Source organism: Ciconia boyciana, chromosome 2 (genome assembly GCF_034638445.1).
Source record: "Ciconia boyciana chromosome 2, ASM3463844v1, whole genome shotgun sequence".
Taxonomy (NCBI): domain Eukaryota; kingdom Metazoa; phylum Chordata; class Aves; order Ciconiiformes; family Ciconiidae; genus Ciconia; species Ciconia boyciana.
In genome coordinates, this window is record NC_132935.1 from 23474435 (window position 1) to 23496574 (window position 22140).

Sequence of the window (22140 nt, forward strand, 5' to 3'; positions counted from 1 at the left end):
ACAGCAGAGCTACTGGTTAAGATGGCTCATGTCCCACCAGAGCCCTAGTAAGTGGCCAGCTGCCAAGGAGATGAACGTGAAGGGTCCATAACAGCTTTTTGAAGCCCGTTTTCTCTGCTAAGTGATGGACTAGAGGGCAAAGCACCTGCATTCCTTTAAGCACTGTTTACCATAGCGCTGTTACCCATGTATGCATAGCCTATCACAGACTCACCATGCCTGCCCATGACCTCCCCCTAGACAAGTCTCCAAAAAGCCCTGCTTAGAGACACACATAAGCCATCCACGTGGAGCTTCCTGCACAGTTTGGAGGATCACGGAGCTTGAAGGACTTCAGTGGTGGGCTGACAATTGCAGAGCCTAATGAAAGAAGGTCCACAGGATACTGCTATACCGACCAGCATAGGACATCTCCAAAGTACTGTGAGAACGTGCTTCATAGCCTGCCCTCTTACAGATCTCACCACAGGTCCTCTCAGATTCTCCTGCTCTAGAAATGCTTTTCATGTCTCCCATATGTTTACCTATAATCTAAATAGCACAGTCCACTCAAAAATAGCTGCGAACCAGCTAGAAGATTGGTGCTTGTTCCCCTTGCTGAAATGGGACATATTTGGCGAGTCTCTTAAAATAAGAGTTCAAATATGAGATGGAAACCTTGTTCTAAGGGTACATTTTTTAACCATGTGGAGTCATAAGGCATCTTAAGAATACTGAGCCGAGAGATGAGAATAACACCTCCAGTTTAATACAAACAGAGCGCTTGTGTTTCACGTGCTGGGCTAGCTCCCTTGTAAGCCAGGAAGAAACAGAAGCTGATATGGGAAGAAGCAGAAGCTGATATAGCTCTCAGTAAAGACAGTGTCAAAAATCCCCATGGGACTGAGAGGAAAGCAATTTTTTCAGGCTGATTATTCACTTCATGAGATTTTTAGTTGTCAAAATTTATTTCAACAGAGTAAAAAGGATTGCCTCAAAATTTGTGCTGTCATTGCTGCCATCACCATACGGAGCTCTTTGCCACTTTGCCAAGTATAGCAGGAAAGTGCAGCCCCCTTCAAGGTTTCTGGCCGAGTGTGACAGTGGCAGCCAGCAGCTGGGAGCAAAAACCTGTGCGAATGGGCCAAGGGGTGAGATTTGCCCTAAATCACCCATCGTCGCTCATCCACATGAAGGTGAAAGATCGACGGGGAGCTCTGCAGGGAACCAGCCAGTTCAGATGAAGCTGGAGCCTGTGCTTGCTCCAGTGATGCACACAGGGCTCTGGAGGCACAATTTCTTGGTGGCATTCAGGGGCATGAGGAAGCTGTAAGGAGCCCTCCCGACAGAAGTCCATCTGCGGAGGCTGGACTCAGGTGGCTGCTGATAGATAACCACCTCCAAACCTTCTCTTGCTGAGTGCCACCGATGGCTTTCAGCCCAAGTGTTGTGAGGCCAAGGAGTCGTACTCCACGTGGCGTGGAGCCCCTGCAGCCTTTCAGTCCCAGGTTATAGCCCAGGGTTAGTACAGCCCAGCTCCACGTAATTATCGCATGAAACCAGCTTCCTTTGAAAGCCTGCTCTTTCAAACACGCAATAAAGAGCTCTGTGTAGCTGCGCTGAATTAATATGGGACAAGTCTCAAGATCCTTAATCAGCTTTAGCTGGCTTTTACTTTGGGAAAACTTCCCACTGAACTTCTGAGTAAGGACATAAGAATTTGTCCAGAGTAACCATTTTCAGCATGAAAGGAACGTTTACTATGTTATTCCCATCTGGCTTTCCTAGAATATCTCATCAGTTATTCCCTTCACACGCTGCTGTGAAAAGGACCCTGTAGGATGAAGTCATCTTGAAGTGCGCTTTTTTTTGTCCTAAAACTCTGCATATTCTTACTATGGTTACTTTGATCAGAGTAAACACGCCTGCACTCCCGATCCGGGGCATTCCTCCCACACTTTCAATATAGATTCTCTGCTTTGCCATCCTCTCACCCAGAGCGAGGGAATGACCCCTCCACCTCTCTTCCTACCCCAGACAAAAGCCAGACAGCTTAAGATGCTTAAACACTGGCAGATTTGTAAGCCTCATCTCTTCTCCGACCCCTGCGAGTCTTGCATGCTGATGAGGATGAGGAAGGTGTAAATTCTTACTGTCCACCCTCTCCTTTTTTTTCTTCCCCTGTTCCCTCTTTCTGCCAGCTCCCTCATCGCTATGTTCATGTGCTTGCATGTTTATCCCTTCTTCTGTTCTCCTGGTTATCAGATGATCATGGTTGTGTGGACAGCATCCCTGCCTGTACTGAGGCTCTGCCCATACTCTGGCACCCACATTCTCTTGGGAGCCTTTGGGCAATCCTGCAATGCAAATCATGATGATGATGATGATGATTAAAAGGGTGCCCACCACTTTTCCATTCAGCCAGCAGCTGTTCATGCTGAAATGTTCTCCTCTGTTCCCCTGCTCGGGTCCGTAACCAGCGTTACAGACTTACCGGAGGGCAGACCAGGAAATCTGCGGCCACGGTGTGGGTGACATAACGGAGGGAGCAGATGTTTGACTGCACAGAGCATAGGCGATGGATAATTAATTAAACAGACAAATGCCTTTCTCAGGGTGTAACTCTTTCAGTTATTTAAAGCCCAGGAGATGTGAAAGGTGAGCTGCTGACAGAGAAGTCAGCAAGATGTCTGAGGAAGCTGGCGCTCCCCAGTCTGAGTGTAAAATGTCCGTGCTGCTTAGCAGCATCCTCCAGCTGGTGAATCTGTGCTGTCACGTTCCTGGAGCCGTCCCTTGGGGACCCTGGGCCAGATGATGGGAGCGTGCTAGGCAGAGCGCCTTCATGAATGGGAAAAGGGGAGAGGGGAGATCCAGTGAGCGATCTTGGGCTTGTGCCAATGACTCCCCTCCCAGAGCAGGAGGAAGCGGAGAACAAATAGCTAAAGCAATCACGTCTGCACTATGTTATCGACTGACTGCTGCAGACACCGTGTTGGGGAGGAAACAAGAATTTGAATCTGTGGAAGAAAGCGATCCACATCTACAGAGCAGGGCTGGCGGGCAAAGTGACTGCCCAGTGTCAGCCAGAGGCCAACGAGCTGCAGCGGGAAGCAGAAGGAGCTGGTCAGAGCAGGGCAACGCTGCCCTGGGCTGGGCTGGGCTGCCTCTCCAGCGGCTGGGGGGCTCCCCGCAGCCACCACCCTGCAGCCATCGCTGCTGCGGCTCTCCCAGCTGCGTGGCACCGTAGAGGTATCTGACACACAAAGCACTTGCTTACTGGTACTGCATGCCCACATTTGCAGGCAACGTTTGGATAACCAGTTCAGAGATGAGTGCTCATCCTTGTTTTAAAATTAACATTACCTCTCTTTTAGGGGCAGCTAATGCCATACGTGACTAATGGATTCATCTGTGCAGAGAATAGCTACGGGTGGCACCAGGGCCGTGTGGGACCAGAACATCTGCTCTCTGTGGAACGAATTGTGAATGGGGTTTTTTAGCTGTGTACGCACACCAATCCCCAAGGAAAAGGCCACCTCCTTGCTGGTCAAATCTTCATTATCTGTGAGACACAGAAACGCAGGGAGTGAGTCACTGCCCGCCCCATGGGCAGGATGCTGACCAAGAGGGGAGAGAAAGGAGATGGGGAGGAAGCAAAGGCAGGGTGAGGGGACGGAGGTGGTGAGGACGGAGCCTGGGTGGCCGAAGCACAGAGACACACCACAGCGCGGGACAAGACCTCCGTGGTCTTACCGTTCCCCCAGGCACTGGGAGCTGCCAGTGCCTAACATGCTGTGTAAGTGCTAAATTAATCTGAAGACTGTTTTAATAAGGAAAAATGTAACCTCGGTCCAAACCTAGATTGTGTTCGACTGTGACTAAATAAAGAAACACAGTATTTCATAAATGAGCATCCCACTGAAGAGGACAGCTGCATGTACTGGTGCCACCCAACTCCCTTCAGTATCCAGAGAGCAGGTCCCAGCCAATGTTCCCGGGATATTTTCTGCCTATTTCTGTCACCAGGAGATAATCATACCCCTGCATTAAGACAACGTGTTTCTTACCAGCTCTTTGCTCCTGTCATATCACACAGGCAATCTATAAGATGGTTTCTTCTGTAATGAAGATGCCGGAAGACGAGTCGACACCAGAGAAGAGGACAGAGAAGATCTTCCGCCAGATGGACACCAACCGTGATGGTAGGCACCCTCCAGACGCCAGGGCAGCCACCTCTGCACCCGTGCTGGGTGGCTGGGGTGTCCTGCCCACACGGGGCGACCCCTCAAACCCACCACTTCTCCTTTGGCCGCCCAGGCAAAGCCACCACCATCCACAGCCAGCGGGGTGCGGGCAGGCAGGGCTTTGCCTTGCAGGGTTGCTTTCCCAGGGATTTTCTGTGGGCTCCCCTATCTTCCTTCCACCGCGCTTGTCCAGAGGTTTGGCAGGTGTGCTGCAACCCACCATGTGCACTAAGCAAACATGTTTCTTTTCTAGGAAAGCTCTCTCTGGAAGAGTTCATCCGAGGCGCCAAGAGCGATCCATCCATAGTCCGTCTCCTGCAGTGTGATCCCAGCAGCGCCGGGCAGTTCTGAACCCATTCTTTGGATGAATTATGTATCTGCTTTTTTTTTTTTCCTTGCCAAACAACATTCATGGTAGTGTTGCCTCTGTATGGCCAATTATGCCTTCTTTTGTGGCATCTTATAGCTTCTTTTGTTGTGGATTAATTATAAGAATGCTGAATTGCTCTTAACAATTTGTCCAGAGCACGGGCAGTACTGTTTTAAACAGATATTGTGGTGTTACCATTGTTTTAAAGATTTTGTTTTGTTTTTTGTTTTAATGTGTCTGTTTTGGAAAGTATGCTTTGAGAAGGAGGAAACCAACAACAAAACCCTTGGCAGCAAGACACCCGACAGATTTTTAGATTGCTGCTTCAGTAGCTGAGTATTCACCCGCAGGACCTGAAAGTGTAGTAGAGGTTGAACCAAAGGGGTTGTGATGGGTGGGGTAGGATTCACCTGGAGCCTCCTCTCCTGTCCAGGAGGCACCAGTTAAGGTCGAAGACAGGATCAGGAAGAAGTACGAAAGTGCAAAACGGGTGCGGGGTGTGTCGTCCGCACCCCTGCTCCTACGCCTCATTGTTTCAATGCTGTGAACATTTTCCAGGTTGTGAAGGAGAAGGGAAAAAACAAAGACGGACAGTTTTTCCTAGGTTTACAGTGGTTGATTTCACATGGCTTTATCTGAAAATTCAGCAATTTGCAATCCTGATCCCCAAATCCACAACTGACGATAACTCTTGCCGTTTGGGATCAGCAAAGGCAGACACAGATATGGAAAACTGGGTCTTGACAATGATTTTAAGGGAGATACATGTTGAATGTGAAATTTTCAGGCTAGTAATACAGCAGTTTCTACTAAGGAGAGTGGGCATTCATGTGAGGAACTCACAGACACGCAGCTCCAGCTGAGACACATCCACTGTTCTGAATGCTCTTGCGTAGTATGAAGTTTTGGGGGTGTTTTTGTCTCTCTCCACGTAGCTAACGGAGTTTCTGGGCCTGCCCTTAGGGGAAGGCTGTCATCAAAACTTGTTTTAAACATAAAATTGTAGCATTTATATTTCATTTATTTTAGTAAAGTTCAAAAAATCTGTACTGAAATGAGGAAATGGTACGCTTTATGGTATATTTATATATATAAAAATTAAAACAAAAAAAAGATCAGCTCTTGAGAGAAATGTTGAATGTTTATCTTTTCGCCTAGATGCAGGAGTTCTGAAATTTGCTGCTGCAAAACTATATCCCTTGGTCAAAGTTGCTGTATGCAAAGCTAGTACACATACGTGGGATTTCTTAGGGACTTTACAAGCGGTGCTGCAACAGAAAAGCTTTAGCAACAGGAGGCATTACGCTGACTAAATTGGCATTAATCTGTCTTTAGCTAAAGTCTGCCCTGTGATCCTGTTGGAGAGGTACCCATGTAGGCAGTGCACAGCGCTGGGAATTTGTGAGCTCGTTAGAGTCACCTTTGCCTGACAGGCAAGGTTGGCGTTTTGTCAAGTGACCTTGTAGATGCTAATCCCCAGTAGCCTTAATTTAAAATAAACTGAGTAAAATAAGTCTGCTTTGCAGATGATGATTAGCTAAGTACTAATTAGAAGTCATGAATAAGTATCTGAGTATGAATAATTTTTTGTTGAACACTAGCTAGCATGTACAATAACTGAGAGAAAAAATCCTAGACTTAATTTTTCCATTTGCTTTGCCAGGTGTGAAGTGCAGAGCATATTAAAATAAAATAAAAATAAATTGAAAATAACATTGCTAATCAGTTGTACTAAAATTATTATGAGTGGCTAATTACACTCAATAAATGTCTTCAGGCACACACCTTTGTCTCAAATGATCACAGAAATCCAGTTGATGATATATTCCCATTATATTAATCAAAATACCGAGCACAGATGTGTGTGGGAAAATGAGAAAGCAAAAGAGGCCCAGCCACAGACACAAACAGATTTCAATACCTAGTGCTTTTAGCTGTCATAAGCATCACTGGCAAATTTTGCACCAATTCTTCCAGTTGATGGAAATGCTCCCTGTCTCTTTCTCCCTAATCTTCATTAGACGTCCTGTGCACAAGTCTCACCCTTCAAAGGAGAGCCTGTGCCTACCTTCTTCGAGATAATTTTCTGCTTTACCTGGAGAGGTTCTGGCCCTCTCTCCCATATCCACCACCTCATCTATATTGAAAGCCATGTTCCATCTTGAGTGCTTTGAGGGTTATTTTTCAGCAGGACAAGCCTGGCCAGACTGCTGGGGACTGCTGCAGGAAGGTCAGTGGACATGCACCGATCAACAAATCAACTCATGCACTAATCCACTAATCAACTCTGTCAGACGGGAACGACCATTCCCGCTGCCCCAGCCGCTCCCGGGGTGCTCCACCACCACCTCTGCGCGGGCAGGACCGGGTGACGCTAGAGGAACCCTGCTGAACTTCCAACCTACCGCCTCAGTGCAGGCACCCAGACCCAAAGCAGCCCGGACCTACAGAAGCTGGCACTTACTGAAGGTGAACTTGGATACCTTCTACAGTTCCATCTTCTTAATGTTGCGCAAGCAGTTGCAAGTGGCTGAAACTCTCTTTTTAGTTTTATAAGATATTTTTGGCCCAGAACCTAATCTCTCAGTTTGTTTTTGCTCAGTAGTTTTGGGGCTTTGAGGCCAGGCTCGTTTCACGTGTTAATACTGTACAACACGTGTTTGAAAACACAACCTGCAATATGACCCCAGGCCAGCGGAGATGTAATTCTTCCCACAGTTCACAAAATCTGGAAGAATAAGAACTGGCCTACAGCTGCAGAGGACGTATCTGGAGATAAGACTATTGTATAAACATTTACAGAGTGAACTAAGGTTATTCTTTTACCTGACTACCACTGATGATTGGTATTGTTTTAAATTATTAACCATCCCTCTCTTTCTCTGCCTCTGCATGTACTTTAAAAGTGATCCATAGCTGGAGTTGCGATAGGAGCATCCACAGACCTCAGATCAGCAGGACAGCAGTGGTGTGCTGCGCCTCGGGTTGGAATTTTCTGCTTTGCTGCCATTCGCGTGTGCAATCATAACTGCCTTCATCAACCTTTTGAAGACAAAATGACCTATCCGGTATCAAATAGCACAGCAAGTCAGACACTTTCAAGCGATCAATTAGCAATAGTTCCATACAGGAAGGATGGCAGACAGCACATACTATTTCACATCACCTCTCAATTTTGTAGATGCATTCTCCAGTATTAGTTGCGTGTGAAAGAAGTAACCTTCACTCATGTGTTGTCCAAATGAATTAATGAGTGCATCCCGCATGTAGACTGAATCCATGGAAAATGCCAGTCCCATTTATCCGGCATTCCGAATTAGCTTGCCAAACTCTGGGCCAGAAGGTGTGAAGTGAGGACTACGGCTTGTGTGATCTGCAGCAGCCTGTCTTTGGTTTAGGGTGCTTTGGGAAGCGAAAAGGGAACACAACCCTTGTAAAACCAGCATGCATGTGTTTTTGTGAGCACTTACAGTTTGAGGGGGCCTGAAGAAAGATCTATGTTTCAACATTATTTGAAGCCCTGAGAGTTCACAGCAGTGGATGTTCCTGAGGTACATGAAGCTGTGCTCTTGCTGTTCCTCTTGCTGTTCTTAGGAGCTGGTAGGATTTTGTTGGGGCATTTTGTCCTTTGTTGTTCTGTTATAAAGCATGACCTCCACATTTTCTAGACACTGCTGCTTAAAACAGTAAGCCAGAAGTGTGTAACTTCTGTAGCTGGACGAGGTCTCCGTGCAGAAGTATTGCACACCAGCACAAGAAGTGGTCACACATGACCAAGTCCCCACGGTTTAATAACTGTCCCTGGGGGCTGAGCCCCAGGACTTTTCAGTGTGTGCTCTCTTCACTAATGGCAAACATGCAATAGTGTGGCTTAGCTTAATTTTCTTTCACTGCAGACCAGGCTAAGTCGCATTACCTTGCATTTGCTGTGGGCTGGAAGTGCACACATGGGCAGAAACCTCGGCTCAGCTGACTCATGGAAACTTGGTGAACTGTGGTAACTTGATGTTGAGCCCTAATCCGCAGACTAAGCTGAGATGAGAATGCGGCCGTGGCCGTACATCTCTCAGTACATGTGAATCGGGGAACACGGTGACAACTGGCAGGTCTCTGGGGGCACGTGGCAGTGGGGAGGGAATCTCCTGCCTCAGAACGAATGCCCTGAGCTCAGCTGTCTCCCTTCTTTTAAAACGCTCTCTTTTTTTTTTTAGCAACACTGGTGAAGATGCAACACGATAGCAATATAGTACAGTCAGGATAAAGGAGGCATCCTTCAAAAGAGTTTCCTTTTGAAGCCTAGCGTCCAAGCGCCAAGTGAAACAAGGGGAGGGGACGGCTGGACAAGACCTCCTGAACACCCGCTACGCCAGCACCTCCTTTTGTCTTTCTCATGGTGCTCCCTCGGTTTCCTGGCGAGGCGGTCCTTGGGCTCAGGAGTTAGGTGGCAGGTTACTGGTGCAAGACCGGTGGAGAAGAATCTTTCACCTGCCCTTTGCACAAGCGTTTGGATGCATTCTTTGCTCTGTGTCTTACTGGGTGGGATCTCACGTAGGAGTCTTAAAGTGGGGGAAGTCGGTTTCCTTGGTATCGCAGGCAGAGCTTGTGCTTAGAAACGCAGAGAAACTTGGCAAGCGTCAGACAGATGAGCAATGCTCAGAGCTGCATGCAGAGTTTTCCATTGACTGTGCAGTAGGCAGATAAGATACAAAGCAGTGATATGTCAGACTCGCGGTGTGATGTGCTCTGAGATAGGGCTAGACCAGAAATGGCACCTTCTAGCTCAGCAGCCCTGTCTGCTGTGTATTCAGTCAGAGACACTGACAAAATACACTTTTAAATACCTTCAGCATTAACATGGAGCTGCAGGAGGGGAATAACTCTGCTCTTTCTTACACATAAGCAACAGAGGCATTTCCTAAGTGTAACTGAGGGAAAAATGTTGCCTGCAGGACCCTTCTTCCCGGTCATGGTAGACAAGAAGGGGAAGCTCCGTTTGACTCTCAAAGCCCAGGTGCCATTTTGCAGGCTGGGGAAGGTGAGAAGAACAGCTGCGTTTTAAGCACACAGAGCGAAAAAGCAGCAGGGTTTGTAAATTGGCAGGGAAAGCACTGACACTAGAAATCAGGACCACCATTGAGGGGCTGCAGAAGCCGTTAGGTGCCTCTGGCATTCACAGCAGTAGAGCAATCAGTCGGACGCAAAGTCAACCTCCTCATCGCTTGCAGAAACCATCCCTGGCTACCATGGGTGTCTCAGCAGCACCCCTTATTCCAGCCTGGCTTTTACTGCCGTTGCTTCAAAATCATCCATACTGAGAAGTTGTTTCAGGGGTAAGGATTTTCACAGGATAAGATATAAAGCTTTTCAGATATACTCTCCATATATTAACAAGTAACAGCTGGAAAGGCCAGATGTGAGGGGCTTCTTGCAATGTACAGATTTGATTTCCTCATTGCTCCCACAGGTCGTGTTATTTTAGTATGTATAGTTGGGATTAAGCTATCACGTGTAAAATGCTGACTAATGCACAAAAAACAAGGCAAAAAAGAGCTTGGGTTGTAGTCAACAATGTGAAAAGACTAGAGAAATGAAAAATTGTAAGAGACATCACTGCCTTTGCAGATCAATGCAGATCAGGGTCTGCATTCGCAAGGTGAAAGCCCCTTAGCAATACTCAGCACAGAATAGCTCCTCTGCACCAGCTCAGTCCGTGGGACCTCCTGGGCTGCTTCATCCCCACATCACCGTGTGCTGAGGCTGGGGACTCTGGGTCCTGCCACAGAGTTGGTCATCTGAGCTTATTCAGCCTGCTGAGTGCTTCCCAGGTCTCGAAGCACACATCAGCCACCCTCTCCGCAGTGTTCACTTACTGCGCAGCTGAGTCACGTCTTAGATCTTCCCCTCTTGCCCTGACCTTATACCAAAGATGTTCTCACCTTCCCAGGGCAGGCGCTCAGGGTGTCCGGCTCTCCGCGGCTTTGCGCCCACCTCCTGGTTGCCATCCCTACCCTCTGTGTGAATGAACAACAAACACCAGCCCTCGACATCTGGAGGAGCCAGGCTTGATGCACTTAGATGGAACAGCTTCTGATTTGGTTCCCAGCCTTTGGTCCTCCTGTGTGTACTTTGCCAGCCACACTATTTATTTCCTGCTATTAAGTAATGGCAGTATTAAACATCTCAAGAACACACTGAACCTCTGGAACAATGTGGTTTTCATTACCGTGTCTGTGTTTGTGATGCACTGCAGGCCGAACCTGACCAGTGCTCGCTCTCCGCTCCCATGGGTCATTCCACAGAGAGCTGATTTCTTCCAGGCAGGAGCAGTATCTTCCTATGCATCACCATTCAGCCTGCGGTGCCCCGATGCTGCCTGGAGCACCCAGATGCTGTGGACCAAGAGATAATTTTGGCGCAGGAATGTCAGGAGGAAACTTTTCCTGCCATCTGTCAAAAACACATGTCCAGGGTGGGACCTCTGGTTTTCTTCTCCCTGGGGACCGGGGTTTCAGCAGTATCAGGGTTGGCCTCGTGTTCCCCCACCGAACAGGATGATGGTGATCAGTAAAACCCACCTGAGAAAATCCTCTTAGATTCTAAGCTTCGTTTGTGCTGTTAATTGGCTGCGCTCAGAGGGAAGATTAATGGGTCCTATGCAGTTGTTTGGGGGAGAACTTGCAGTTCCTTGCCACCACCACCTTTTTATTTCCTGTCATTAGCTTATTCCCATTTCCAGGGCAACCAAATAGGTTGTATTAGTATCTGGGAGAAAGAAAAAACAAAACCAGAGTTTCAATCTGATAAGGGTCTAAGGAAGCTTACTAAAGACATTGTGCTCCATGTTAGTCATATGAATGCTCTACAAGATCACGTTTCTTTGGTATTTTGTGTTTAATTTCCTTATTCGTGTTTTAGTTGTGTTCGTGAATTATTTATTTATTTTGGATCCTCTTAGACTCAGCCCTGCCAGTTGTTTAGCTCATATGCTAGCAAAAGTCCCAACGATCCCCAGAGCAGAGCTGCCTGAGCAATTACTAGCGAGGTGGCCTCACTGTGCCTGGTAAAAATTAAGTGCTTAATTACATTAGGGATTATTTTTGTCTGCACATTTGCTGCAAGGAGACAGATTGAGCCGCATTTCACTATGCTTATCTCTTCCGCTTGCTCATTCAATTCCGTCCTAGCAGTCTTGTCATTAATATTTGTATATTCAGTTTTATTTCACTCTTGAACCCGAGGTGACCAATATTGGCCTCTTCTGACAGAAGTACTTGATACCTTTTGATTTTTAAGTATTGCCGAGTGAATGATGTGATGGATGCAAAAGTAAATAGTTATGCATTTGTTTGCATAAATTTGGGCAGATATTTTTGATGCTGTAGAGACTAATAAATTGAGATAAACCATGGCCAAAAGCTGAATGGAGCCAAGTGCCCAGTTCCCATTTAAGTCCATGACCACTCCACAGGGAGAGCTTTCTCATCTCTGTTCCCTCAGGCTGTTTCTACATTGCATCATGGAGCAGAGATACTAATCTAACTTTAAATAAGCTACCACGGGCAGACTAACTGCAGCAGCATGGAGTTCAGCATATCCTGTGTCTTGGCAAAATTAGATACCTCTCTAGATGAATGCTTTGTAAGCAAACCTATATATCCTAAGGAAGACTTTTAGAACTCAGAAAGGAGGGACAACTATGAATTAAATTAATTTGGTCCGCATAGTTTTCTTATGGCTGTCTAGAATAGTTAGTGTCCTGCGTGTAGTTGCCTATAGCTATCGTGATGTGTTAATTTTTCCCCCTGATTCTGTTGTAAGCTCATCTGGTGATATCCTGAGTCTCCAGCCAGTTCTCAGCCAGGCAAAGCCCACGGAAAGGACATCTAGAGGTGAGCTGCCTTCAGGAAGACTGAGGGCAGCTCTCGGGATTTGTCTCTGTGCTGTTGCATGCTTTGGGAGCGTGTACCCATGGAGCGACGCGTTAAACCTACCCGGTAAAATGGAAGTAGATGATCAGGCTATCGGAGGAGACGGAGAATTTGGCGGAGGGTTGTGTATGTGTTTTGTGCCCCCCAGCTCGCGCACCACTCCCCCTGCTATTAACTTCCAGTTAGGACCTTTCTTGAACTCTTAGTGTCAGAGTAAAGTTTTCTTATGCTGATAATGTATTTGTATTATGCAATGTACTCAGAAAAAAAACAGACGATTATCTCTCTATGACTGTCCTCTCCTCTCAAGAAGCTATTCTCTTCTGTACATATGATATGCAGAATGTATGGGAGTCTTAACCAGCGTTGGTTTGCATCTTTAAGACTGTACTAATTAATGTGTGATACTATTGTGTTTTCGTAGTGGCATCTTTGATGTAAGATGTAAAAACTATTTAAAATGAGGGGTTTTTTGTTATTGTTCAGCTTTTAGAGATAGCACCAAGGACTGCATGTTCACTAGAATCAGCCTTTTTCAAGGGCCGTCATAGCTGCACACAGGCACCGGTGTTTCACCCGGAGCATAGTACCTGCGTTCTTGTTTTAAAAGGGGTCAGTTTTGAGCAGAACCTTAATTCTTCCTGAAGAGTCTAGCTTTCTGTCTTTCCCTCTCTCAGATTCAAGCTTCCCACTCCCGTGCTGTGTGCCAGCCTTGGCCCCAGGAGGAGACCCAGCTGGGGGGTCCCACTCGCAGCACCCCGCTGGCCCCAGCGTCAGGCTTCCTTATCCCTTAGCTCAGCCACGTGCACCCGCCGTTTTCCTTGGGACTGCTGGCTATACCAGGACAAAACTGATGGGTTCACATTTTAAGACCATTTGTGCAAGTGACTTTAAAATTAATTAACGAAAATTTTGAGGAATTAAGCAATTAAAGCAAAGAAGAGCCTGGGGTCAGAATCTTATTGGGGTGCTTAATATAGTGAGAACTTGGGGTCAGTCCCTAAAAGACGGGACCATTTTGGGGGGCTTAGGTCTACACTTCTTGTCGGGTTTGGAGGGGAAGAGAGGCTCGGATCCAGCCTTTTGGGCAGGGCTGATGTACTCAATGGATTGAGTCTGAGAGAGATGCTTCTCCAGATCGTGTCCTGGGCCAAAAGACAAGACATGCTGCAGCTTAGGAGGTTTTTTTCTTTTAGTTTTTTTTTCTTTTTAATGGAGAAAGCAGTTCAAACTGCACCTGGCAAAATGACTGACTTCAAAAGCATGTTTTTCCTTGTTATATAGACACTCACAAAACAGCATTGTGTGGTTAAAAAGGCTCGTTTGTGATAGTTTCTTTTTCAGTGCCAAAATATATAAGCAGTATTGTTTGAAGGGAAATAAGAATTTTTTTACTGTATTGTTATTACTGTTGAACAAATATTGTTTTTAAATGTTAGATTTTGAAGACTTTTGTATTGTAAACTGTTTTGTGACATGGTGCTTTTTCATACTGGAATTACTGATTGCACCTAATATGAATTTTTTTGTTTTCTTATATAAATATGTAACCTTGAACAATCTTGATGAAAACCAATGTATGGTGGGTACCGGCGGTTCAAACAAATTCTCCTACTGAAAGCCCCTAAATGTTCTTCCCTACTAATAAATATTCTGCTGCAGCTAGCTATGATGTGCCCTGTGCTGTTACTCCCTTCACACTGGAGCCTTAAAGCCTCATGTAGCCCCATGGTCTGGTGAGCAAACCTCGGAGAAGCCTTTGCCTGCTGTCCTCGCAGCCCCTGGCCCGCTCACCGCCACGGGCAAAGGGGCAGTGGCTGGGCAAGCCAATTTCAAGGGCTTAGCGAGGGCTTAAGCCGTGCACGGGCCCTGTGCTGGCACGTTGCAGCCGGCTGGGCTCGCCGCTAATATAGTTTTTCATCCAGCGGCTGAAGCCTGCAGCCAGGCACGGGGCGAGATAATGTGGAGTGGTTTATAAAAGCAAAGGAAGGACAGCACAAGGCTGAGAGCCCTGGTCCTCTGGAGCTGGAAAGGCCAGCTTAGCTGGCTGATGGACGCTTTCCCTGCCATAGATAAATCCCTCTCCAGGTTTAGGGTGTTTTTTTATCCCCGAATGACTGGCAGACCATCGGGGGAGCAGGATGTGGGGAGGGACCACAGGTTGGTAGGGTGGTAGCTGTGGTTAGCTGCTCTGAGACGTGGCTCATGGGGCAGCAGCAGAGCCCGTTGCAGCAGGGGCTCCTGCCAGCCTCAGCTGGGCTCTGGAGGGGGCTGGCTCATGCTCCTGTGCTCCTTAACTCCTCAAACTTTTACCTGGGTTAAATTTGGAGTTGGGATTAGCACCAGGGAGCTAAAAGTAGTTTAAATCCCTCTGGAAGTTAACTGAAACCAATGCCTATTTCCTCTTGAGATTAAAAAAACCCCCAGACTATTTGTGGAATTGCACATTAATATGGGCTTGAAACAGGCTGGAGCCTGGATGGAGCATCAGTCACATCACGCAGGCACCCTGTGTGCTCAGTGCACCTTCAAACTGGCTTTATTACACGAGCTTCCAGTGTGCCAGGGTCCCTGTGACAGGTTCCCCTCGCCCTCCCATTAGGGCCATAATATGATTTAGCATTAAGGCGTAAAAAAGGCAGAAGTGTAAGGAGGTGTTTATTTGCATCAGGATGCTAAAATCCTTCATTTACCACGTTTGCTGGCCCGTGCATCTCGCTGTGCAAAGCCCAAGGCTTCTCTCCCAGGATGGGCTCCCAGCGCAGAGTGGTGGCCACCACCGGGCACTCGAGCACGTTGCACCCTGGCAACCCGGGACTGTCCCTCCCACTGCTTCGGGAGGAAGGGACCTGAGACCCTGCAGCTCACTGGCTTGTGAGCCCTGGGTCTGGCCCCATCTGGCAAAGAGCATGCTCTGGAGTCAATCACTGGTTTTGGCAGCACAAATCGAGATGAAAGCTTGGAAAGGTGCCGAAAAACACAGCTTTGCTGCCCCATTGAGTCCCCTAAAGATTCCGTCAAGAGCTAGAGGAGGGGTGTTTTGCTCCCCTCTCCTAGGAGAGGGTCAGTTTTTCTTAAAGACCTTGTCAGTCACCTTGCTAAACCCTCGCTCAACCACGCCAGAAACGGCCTGGCCTTTGAGCATGCTGTGGGTGCAGCAGTTCCCATCAGCCGACACGCTTCTCCTTGCTCCTCCACAGCCTTGCAGACAGAGCACTTCCAACCACTCAGCCATTAAAGCATTCACAGTTTAAGAGCCACTCAGTAAAATGACTTCCTATAGACACAATTAAACCTCTATCGCAGGCAGTGCCCAGGAAAGGTGATTACTTTAAAGAGCCCCATGGGAGCTGGTCCTGGCTCACCCCAGACTGCTTGTCCAGGCAAAGCCCCCAAGAAACTCCCCAAAACCTGCTGGACTGAGGAGGTGTGGTGGCAGGGATGGCACCTGGAGCTGTGAGCTTGTCCATGGGGGCTACCAGCACCAGCGAACTGCAGCCAGTCCCACAGCTGCCATCAGATACATATATATACATCTATATACATGGCATTATATACACATGGCTTTTGGTTTCTGCTGTAGCTCAGGTGCTGACTGCAGATGAGCTGGTAAGGGAACACAGGCTGCGCTGGAGACCGTCATCAGGGCAAAGAGCGTGTGGTGGGAGAGGAACGGGTCTCTGGTTTCTGGTGCATCTGGGAAGACCTCTTCTGCTCTTGGTTAGTTGGTCATACACGCCAAGCTATTTGTCACAGCTGACAAACACTTTTCAAAATTATTAGAAAATGCCAAGCACACAGGGAAAGCCTTTTTTTAAAACCTTTGGTGGCTGTGAAAAGGCTCTTAGAGCTGGACACGACCGGATGAGTTTTGCTTGGGTGGGGATGGGGAAGAGCTGGAGGAAGCTGGGCTCTTGGAGTAAACACTCCGCTGGCCAAGACATTTCAGGTGAATTCACTTCTTTCCTCATTGCCCGGGTGTGGTCTCTGCCTGACACAAGAGAGGAGATCTCAGGGGCTGGCTCTTGCATGGCAGCTTGTCCCGCTCAGGACTTGCCCTCAGAAGGAGCACTGAACTTCTCAACCCCACGGTGAGACAGGGCTGCCCCACCACTGCTCAGGCAGCCTCCCTTTGCTGAGGCAAATGCTTTCCCAAGCAATTTCCCACTTAGCTGTTCTCACCTCCTGGATTCTTGTTTGAAAAGACAAAGTCAACTGGTGGAGAATAAAATGGTTGATGAAAATGTTTTACTGCAAGATGCATGGCCAGGTATACTTCAGTGCTTTGGGCATGCAGGGCACAGCAGGAGCAGATGCGGGTAAGGATCTCATCCCAGGTGCCCTGGACTCACAAAGATGTTAGTGCCAGCGCTTCCAGCCAGGTTCCCAGGACACTCCAACATGTCACAAAATCACAGAATGGTTGAGGTTGGAAGGGACCTCTGGAGGCCATCTGGTCCAGCCCCCTTGCTCAAGCAGGGGCACCTAGAGCCAGTTGCCCAGGACTGTGTCCAGGCAGTTTTTAAGTATCTCCAAGGATGGAGACTCCACAACCTCTCTGGGCAACCTGTGCCAGTGCTTGGTCACCCTCACAGTAAAAAAGTGTTTCCTGATGTTCAAGGGAACCTCCTGTGTTTCACAGTGTGCCCGTTGCCTCTGGTCCTGTCACTGGGCACCACTGAGAAAAGCCTGGCTCCATGCTCTTTGCACCCTCCCTTCATTTGTACACACAGATAAGTATCTCTCCAGAGCCTTCTCTTCTCCAGGCTGAACAGTCCCAGCTCTCTCAGCCTGTCTTCACAGGAGAGGTGCTCCCATCCCTTCAGTAGGTTAGTGGCCCTTTGCTGGACTCTCTCCAGTATGTCCATGTCTCTCTTGTACTGCAGAGCCCAGAACTGGGCACAGGACTCCAGCAGGTGTGGCCTCACCAGTGCTGAATAAATATCACCTCCCTCAGCCTGCTGGCAATGCTTTGTCTAATGCAGCCCAGCATACCATCAGCCTTCTTTGCTGCAAGGGCACATTGGTTCAACCTGGTGTCCACCAGAACTCCCAGGTGCTTTTCTGCAGAGCTGCTTTCCAGCTGGGCAGTCCCCAGCATGTACTGGTGCATGGGATTGTTCCTTCCCAGCTACAGGACTTTGCACTTCCCCTTGTTGAACGTCATGAGGTTCCTGCTGGCCCATTTCTCCAGCCTGTTGAGGTTCCTCTGGATGGCAGCACGACCCTCTGGCGTATCAGCCACGCCTCTCAGTTTTTCATCAACAAACTTGCTGAAGGTACCCACTGCCCCATCATCCAGGTCATTAATGAAGATATTGAACAGGACTGGACCTGGTATTGACCCCTGGGGCACACCGCTAGTCACTGGCCCTCAGCAGTGGCCTTCATGCCACTGATCACCACCCTGTGGGCCCAGGCATTCAGACAGTCTTCAATCCACCTCACTGTTCATCCAGCCTGTACATCATCATCTTCTCTGCAAGGATCTTATGGGAGACAGTGTCAAAGGCCTTACTGAAGTCCGGGTAGACAATATCCCTGTCTACCAGGCCAGTCATTGAACCCATGCTTTGGTGATTATCTTTTTCAGTCTCTGTTCTTGTTTTCTTGGTAGAATGAATTTCTATTTTCTTCTTTTTGAAAAGTTTTCTGGGCTCAGAAGTAGGAACTCAATCCCCAGTATGTAGTAATACACACCACAGCAACAGAAATATTATCTTATACATAGGAATATTTATTTTTTTCCTTCTTAAAAATGTACAAAAAATAAAATAACTGTATTTACAGTTTATCAAACCCCTCTCCCAGTTGCAACACTATTAAGTTACATGAGCTATTTTCTTAATATAAAAGCACACTATTTATACATAAAGTTTCCTTGTTTGCCAGAAAGAGGACTTGTCACAAACTTTGGCACAAACGTTCTTGTTTGTATCTTGTCTCAATTCATAGGAAATGGAAGAGCATAAAAACATTTCATAAGCTTTACATTTTAAAAGTCCTAAGATACTCCTTTCCAGTTCCATATCAATCAATATACAGCATATCTGACAGCTGGAGAGTTTAGTTTTTACTAATTGTTTGAATTAATTTACAACATTTAAACAATCCATAGATTGAAAGAGGAAAATATACAAAAAAGACACTTGATCTCGGATTCCACTGACCAAAAACTTCATGATAGAGGACACACAGGAAAAAAACAGTTCTTTTCTTTGTAGTTTACATTCAGTGGTAAAAATCCTCAAAAATGTCTTGACAGGGATATCACCGTACATCAGCAAAGCTTCACGGCACTTTATTTGGGGGATATCAGCACCTGACTGTGTAGAAAGAAACTAAAATTTGAGATTTGGGGGTTTCATAATAAAACATCAGATGGACAGACATAATGCCAAACCTGTAGTGGGAATCGAAATTAGAGCTTAGAAGACTATCCTCCTTTTGCAAATCTCTATCAGAGTCTTTTGAAACACAACATCTACAGACACTGCACTGCTCTAATTCTTCATAGGGAAAATGAGTTGAGCAGCAAGCCACCCTTCAGGTTGCACTAGTTAAGATTCAAGACTGCTGTCTTGAAGAAAGAAAGGAAATGAGAGTTTTGTTCCTTTAAATAAACAACCAAAGCAGTGCCACAAAGAGACAAAAGGAGGCAAGGCAGATATTCCTGTCCCCTGCTGAACAGTAGCCAAATCTTACTTCCATTTAACTCATAATATTTGGAAGATCCAGCATTAATCAATATTTTTCATTAAACAAAAGCTGCATGTATATTTTAAACAATATACATGCGAGCACTTTGTACTCCTCAAGACTTTTGAATCAAGCAGGGCGTGAGGCAGGCCACTGCTCATGTTTGCATTACTCGTACTGGCCCTTCCCCACCACTTTGATAGCCTGTTTTTGACCAACAAGGTGAACCCTGAGAGCTTGTAGCTTGCCACGACCAGCATCCAAGGTTCAGTGCTCCTCCAGCAGCTGATGCTGTAACTACAACTGAAGGAGTGCAGGGAGATGTGCTCTTTGTAATGTCTTATGTGCTTGCGATGCATCTGCATCTGGAGCAGAGAAGCAAAGCCCTCAGACCCTGGCAGATAAAGTTAAGGGAGACCATCCTTAACTAGCTCTAGTTGGTTTAAAATAATCATACTGTCAGGGTAAATCCTACTCATCTTCTTCAACCCTGCTACCTTCATTGAGACTGTAAGAAGGAGATAAAGGCAGAAGTATCAGCTCTCTTGTATCAGGAATTCGCAAGCTTTAAGATGTATTTAGAAAAGCATTCAGTTAATCTTGGAAGGAACTTCCCTTCCCTGGACAGTGCCTGACCGAAAGCTCCTAAAACGGCAATGGAAAGATAGCTCCTTAAGCCCCAGTATTTTCTGGAGCATTACACTTCTCACTGATCCTACATTGCTCCTCGGTGCAGGATGCTGCAGCATCCAACAGATCCCAGCTTATCTCCACCCATGTGTAAGACAAGAATGTCCCATTAACCTGAGTTCTGGTGCTGCCAGGACAGCCCTGTCCTTCTCTGTGAACCCCAAATTCTCACTGTCCTCTCTTAACGCAGCACATCGCAACCTGGGCCAGCCCCAGACACCACAGACATTCCCTGTAAGAGAGCTTGGATGGCAGGTTTGCTGGGGCAGAACCAGAGCTCAACTCCTGCGTACATTTACTCCTATGCTTCACCTGCAGCTTCTGTCCAGACATCATGACCGACTGAGAGATCCCAGCTAATGTCCTTAGGATCCCAAACACCATCAAACAACAGAGAAATACAAGAACTAACACCACTGCTCACCAGTCCTTTGTGCTGGTTCCAGTTCCTAATGCCACCTGCCAAAACTGTCTTCTTTTTTCTTTAGGAAAAAAGTATCTGGGCTAAGTCTGCATAGACTTTTTATCTGAGCCTGAGTCACATAGAAACAAACTGAACCACCATAAATCCCCTGTATTCCCAGGATGTCTGCTCTTGAGTGGGGTAGCAAAAGCATCTTTGCTCGAGTACATATTTATAAAAAGATAATGGAATGACTACAAAACTCTGCATCAGAAGGAGAAAGAGCATATGACAAAAGAAGAGGGAGGGAGGGAGGAAGACAGAACAGACACTTTGCTTTGCAGACACATGTGGATTTGGGGTGTGTTAGCCCTGATGCTAACGGCTTGAACTTTTTATAGGTTATGGTCCCACAGAAACTTTGACAGGTACCTAACATTTCTATTTGAAGTACAGATTTTAATGGGATGCTATTGCTAATGAAGTTCAGAAAGTGTGCAAGAGCTTGCAGGACAATTCATGCAAAAACATGACCAAATCAGACTGGTCAGCTATGCCAGCTACTTTGCTTGAATGTAAATAGCTGCACACAGCTCAAAACACTACAGAATGAGCCCTGTTAAACTAGGCAGTGTTTCTTTACACTATTAACCACCTAATAAAAAAAGATTCTGTGACTAAATGAAAAAAAGACTTCAGAAGGAAAAAAAATAAATAAACTCTAAAGGCTGCATGTAGGAAAGGACCCACATTTCTGTCTGTCGCACGGGTCCCACATACAATGCATAGAGAATAAAATGCTTGCAGCTGAAACTCACAGGATTATATGCTGAGTGAGGAGCTGTCTATGATAGCCAGAGGAGCTGGAAAGGAGAGAGAGAGGTGCTGGGCTTGGATGCGCTAGGGACATTCAGGCCTTGAACCCCTTTCCTGGTATGATTTTAGCCTGCAACTTTCTCTCTTTACAGAATTCATGAGACAGGGGTGGAATTTGATGGGATAACCTTGTAGTTCAACTTGGGTTCGGATCCAGCCCTTGTGAGAGAGACCTATCTGCACACCTCAGTTGTGGGATACTCAGTCTCCACTGGTAAAATTGTTCCAGTTTCGATATAATATTTACATCAAGCCCAGGTTTATACTTCACCCAACTGTTCTAGGAATCAAAACAGAATCATTCAATGGAGATACAAGAGCAAGTACCCTTAAGAAGACGACTTTGAAGTCCTGTTTCTTACAGTCTAGAGGAATGCTTTAATGAGCAGCCTGCTGTGGAAAGCACCTTTCCCTCCACAGGCTTGAGAAAAACCCACTTTGAGAGCCTCCACTTCATCAACAGAACAGGCAGAAGTCCCTTCTGTACCTCTAGGCACACCAGAGAGCAGACACATGGTGTCTCTTGGATTTGGTGATGGCTGGATGGGACACTCAGGTATCTACAGCTGTGACTTGGGTACCTAAGATGGGTCCCAAGTAATTGTGCCAGAGTAATCCAGACCGTGTAGCACGGTTTGCTCCAATATTTCAGTATAAAACTGGGTGGGCAAGGGTGGAGCATATGAGTGCAGATGCAGTTATCAGCTTCTCAGTACACACTCCGTAACAGATTGCAGCAATCTAATCCTCTAGGAAAGACTCTGTTAAACCCTAAACCCAATACATACAAAAACATAGTGGCAGTAAACATGCCCACATACAGTAGTTAAAATATATTATTGCATATTATAAACATTATATACAAGGTTAAAATGGTTTCTTTACCATTTACTTACAAATGACATTTGTAGCTGAATGCCTTACTTACAAGTCCTCATTGCTACGTGCTGA

At 46.7% G+C, this 22140-nt stretch overlaps 1 protein-coding gene across 1 annotated transcript in view; it reads left to right on the forward strand.

Annotated features, from left to right (window-relative positions):
- Nucleotides 1–6265, forward strand: part of NCALD (neurocalcin delta) — a 52540-nt gene extending 46275 nt beyond the window's left edge. The window contains exons 3-4 of the mRNA XM_072851175.1: nucleotides 4076–4181; nucleotides 4477–6265. Of these exons, the coding sequence (XP_072707276.1) occupies nucleotides 4076–4181; nucleotides 4477–4574 (204 nt within the window). The 3' untranslated portion in view covers nucleotides 4575–6265. The remainder of the gene's footprint in view (nucleotides 1–4075; nucleotides 4182–4476) is intronic.
- The last annotated feature ends 15875 nt before the right edge of the window (nucleotides 6266–22140 follow it).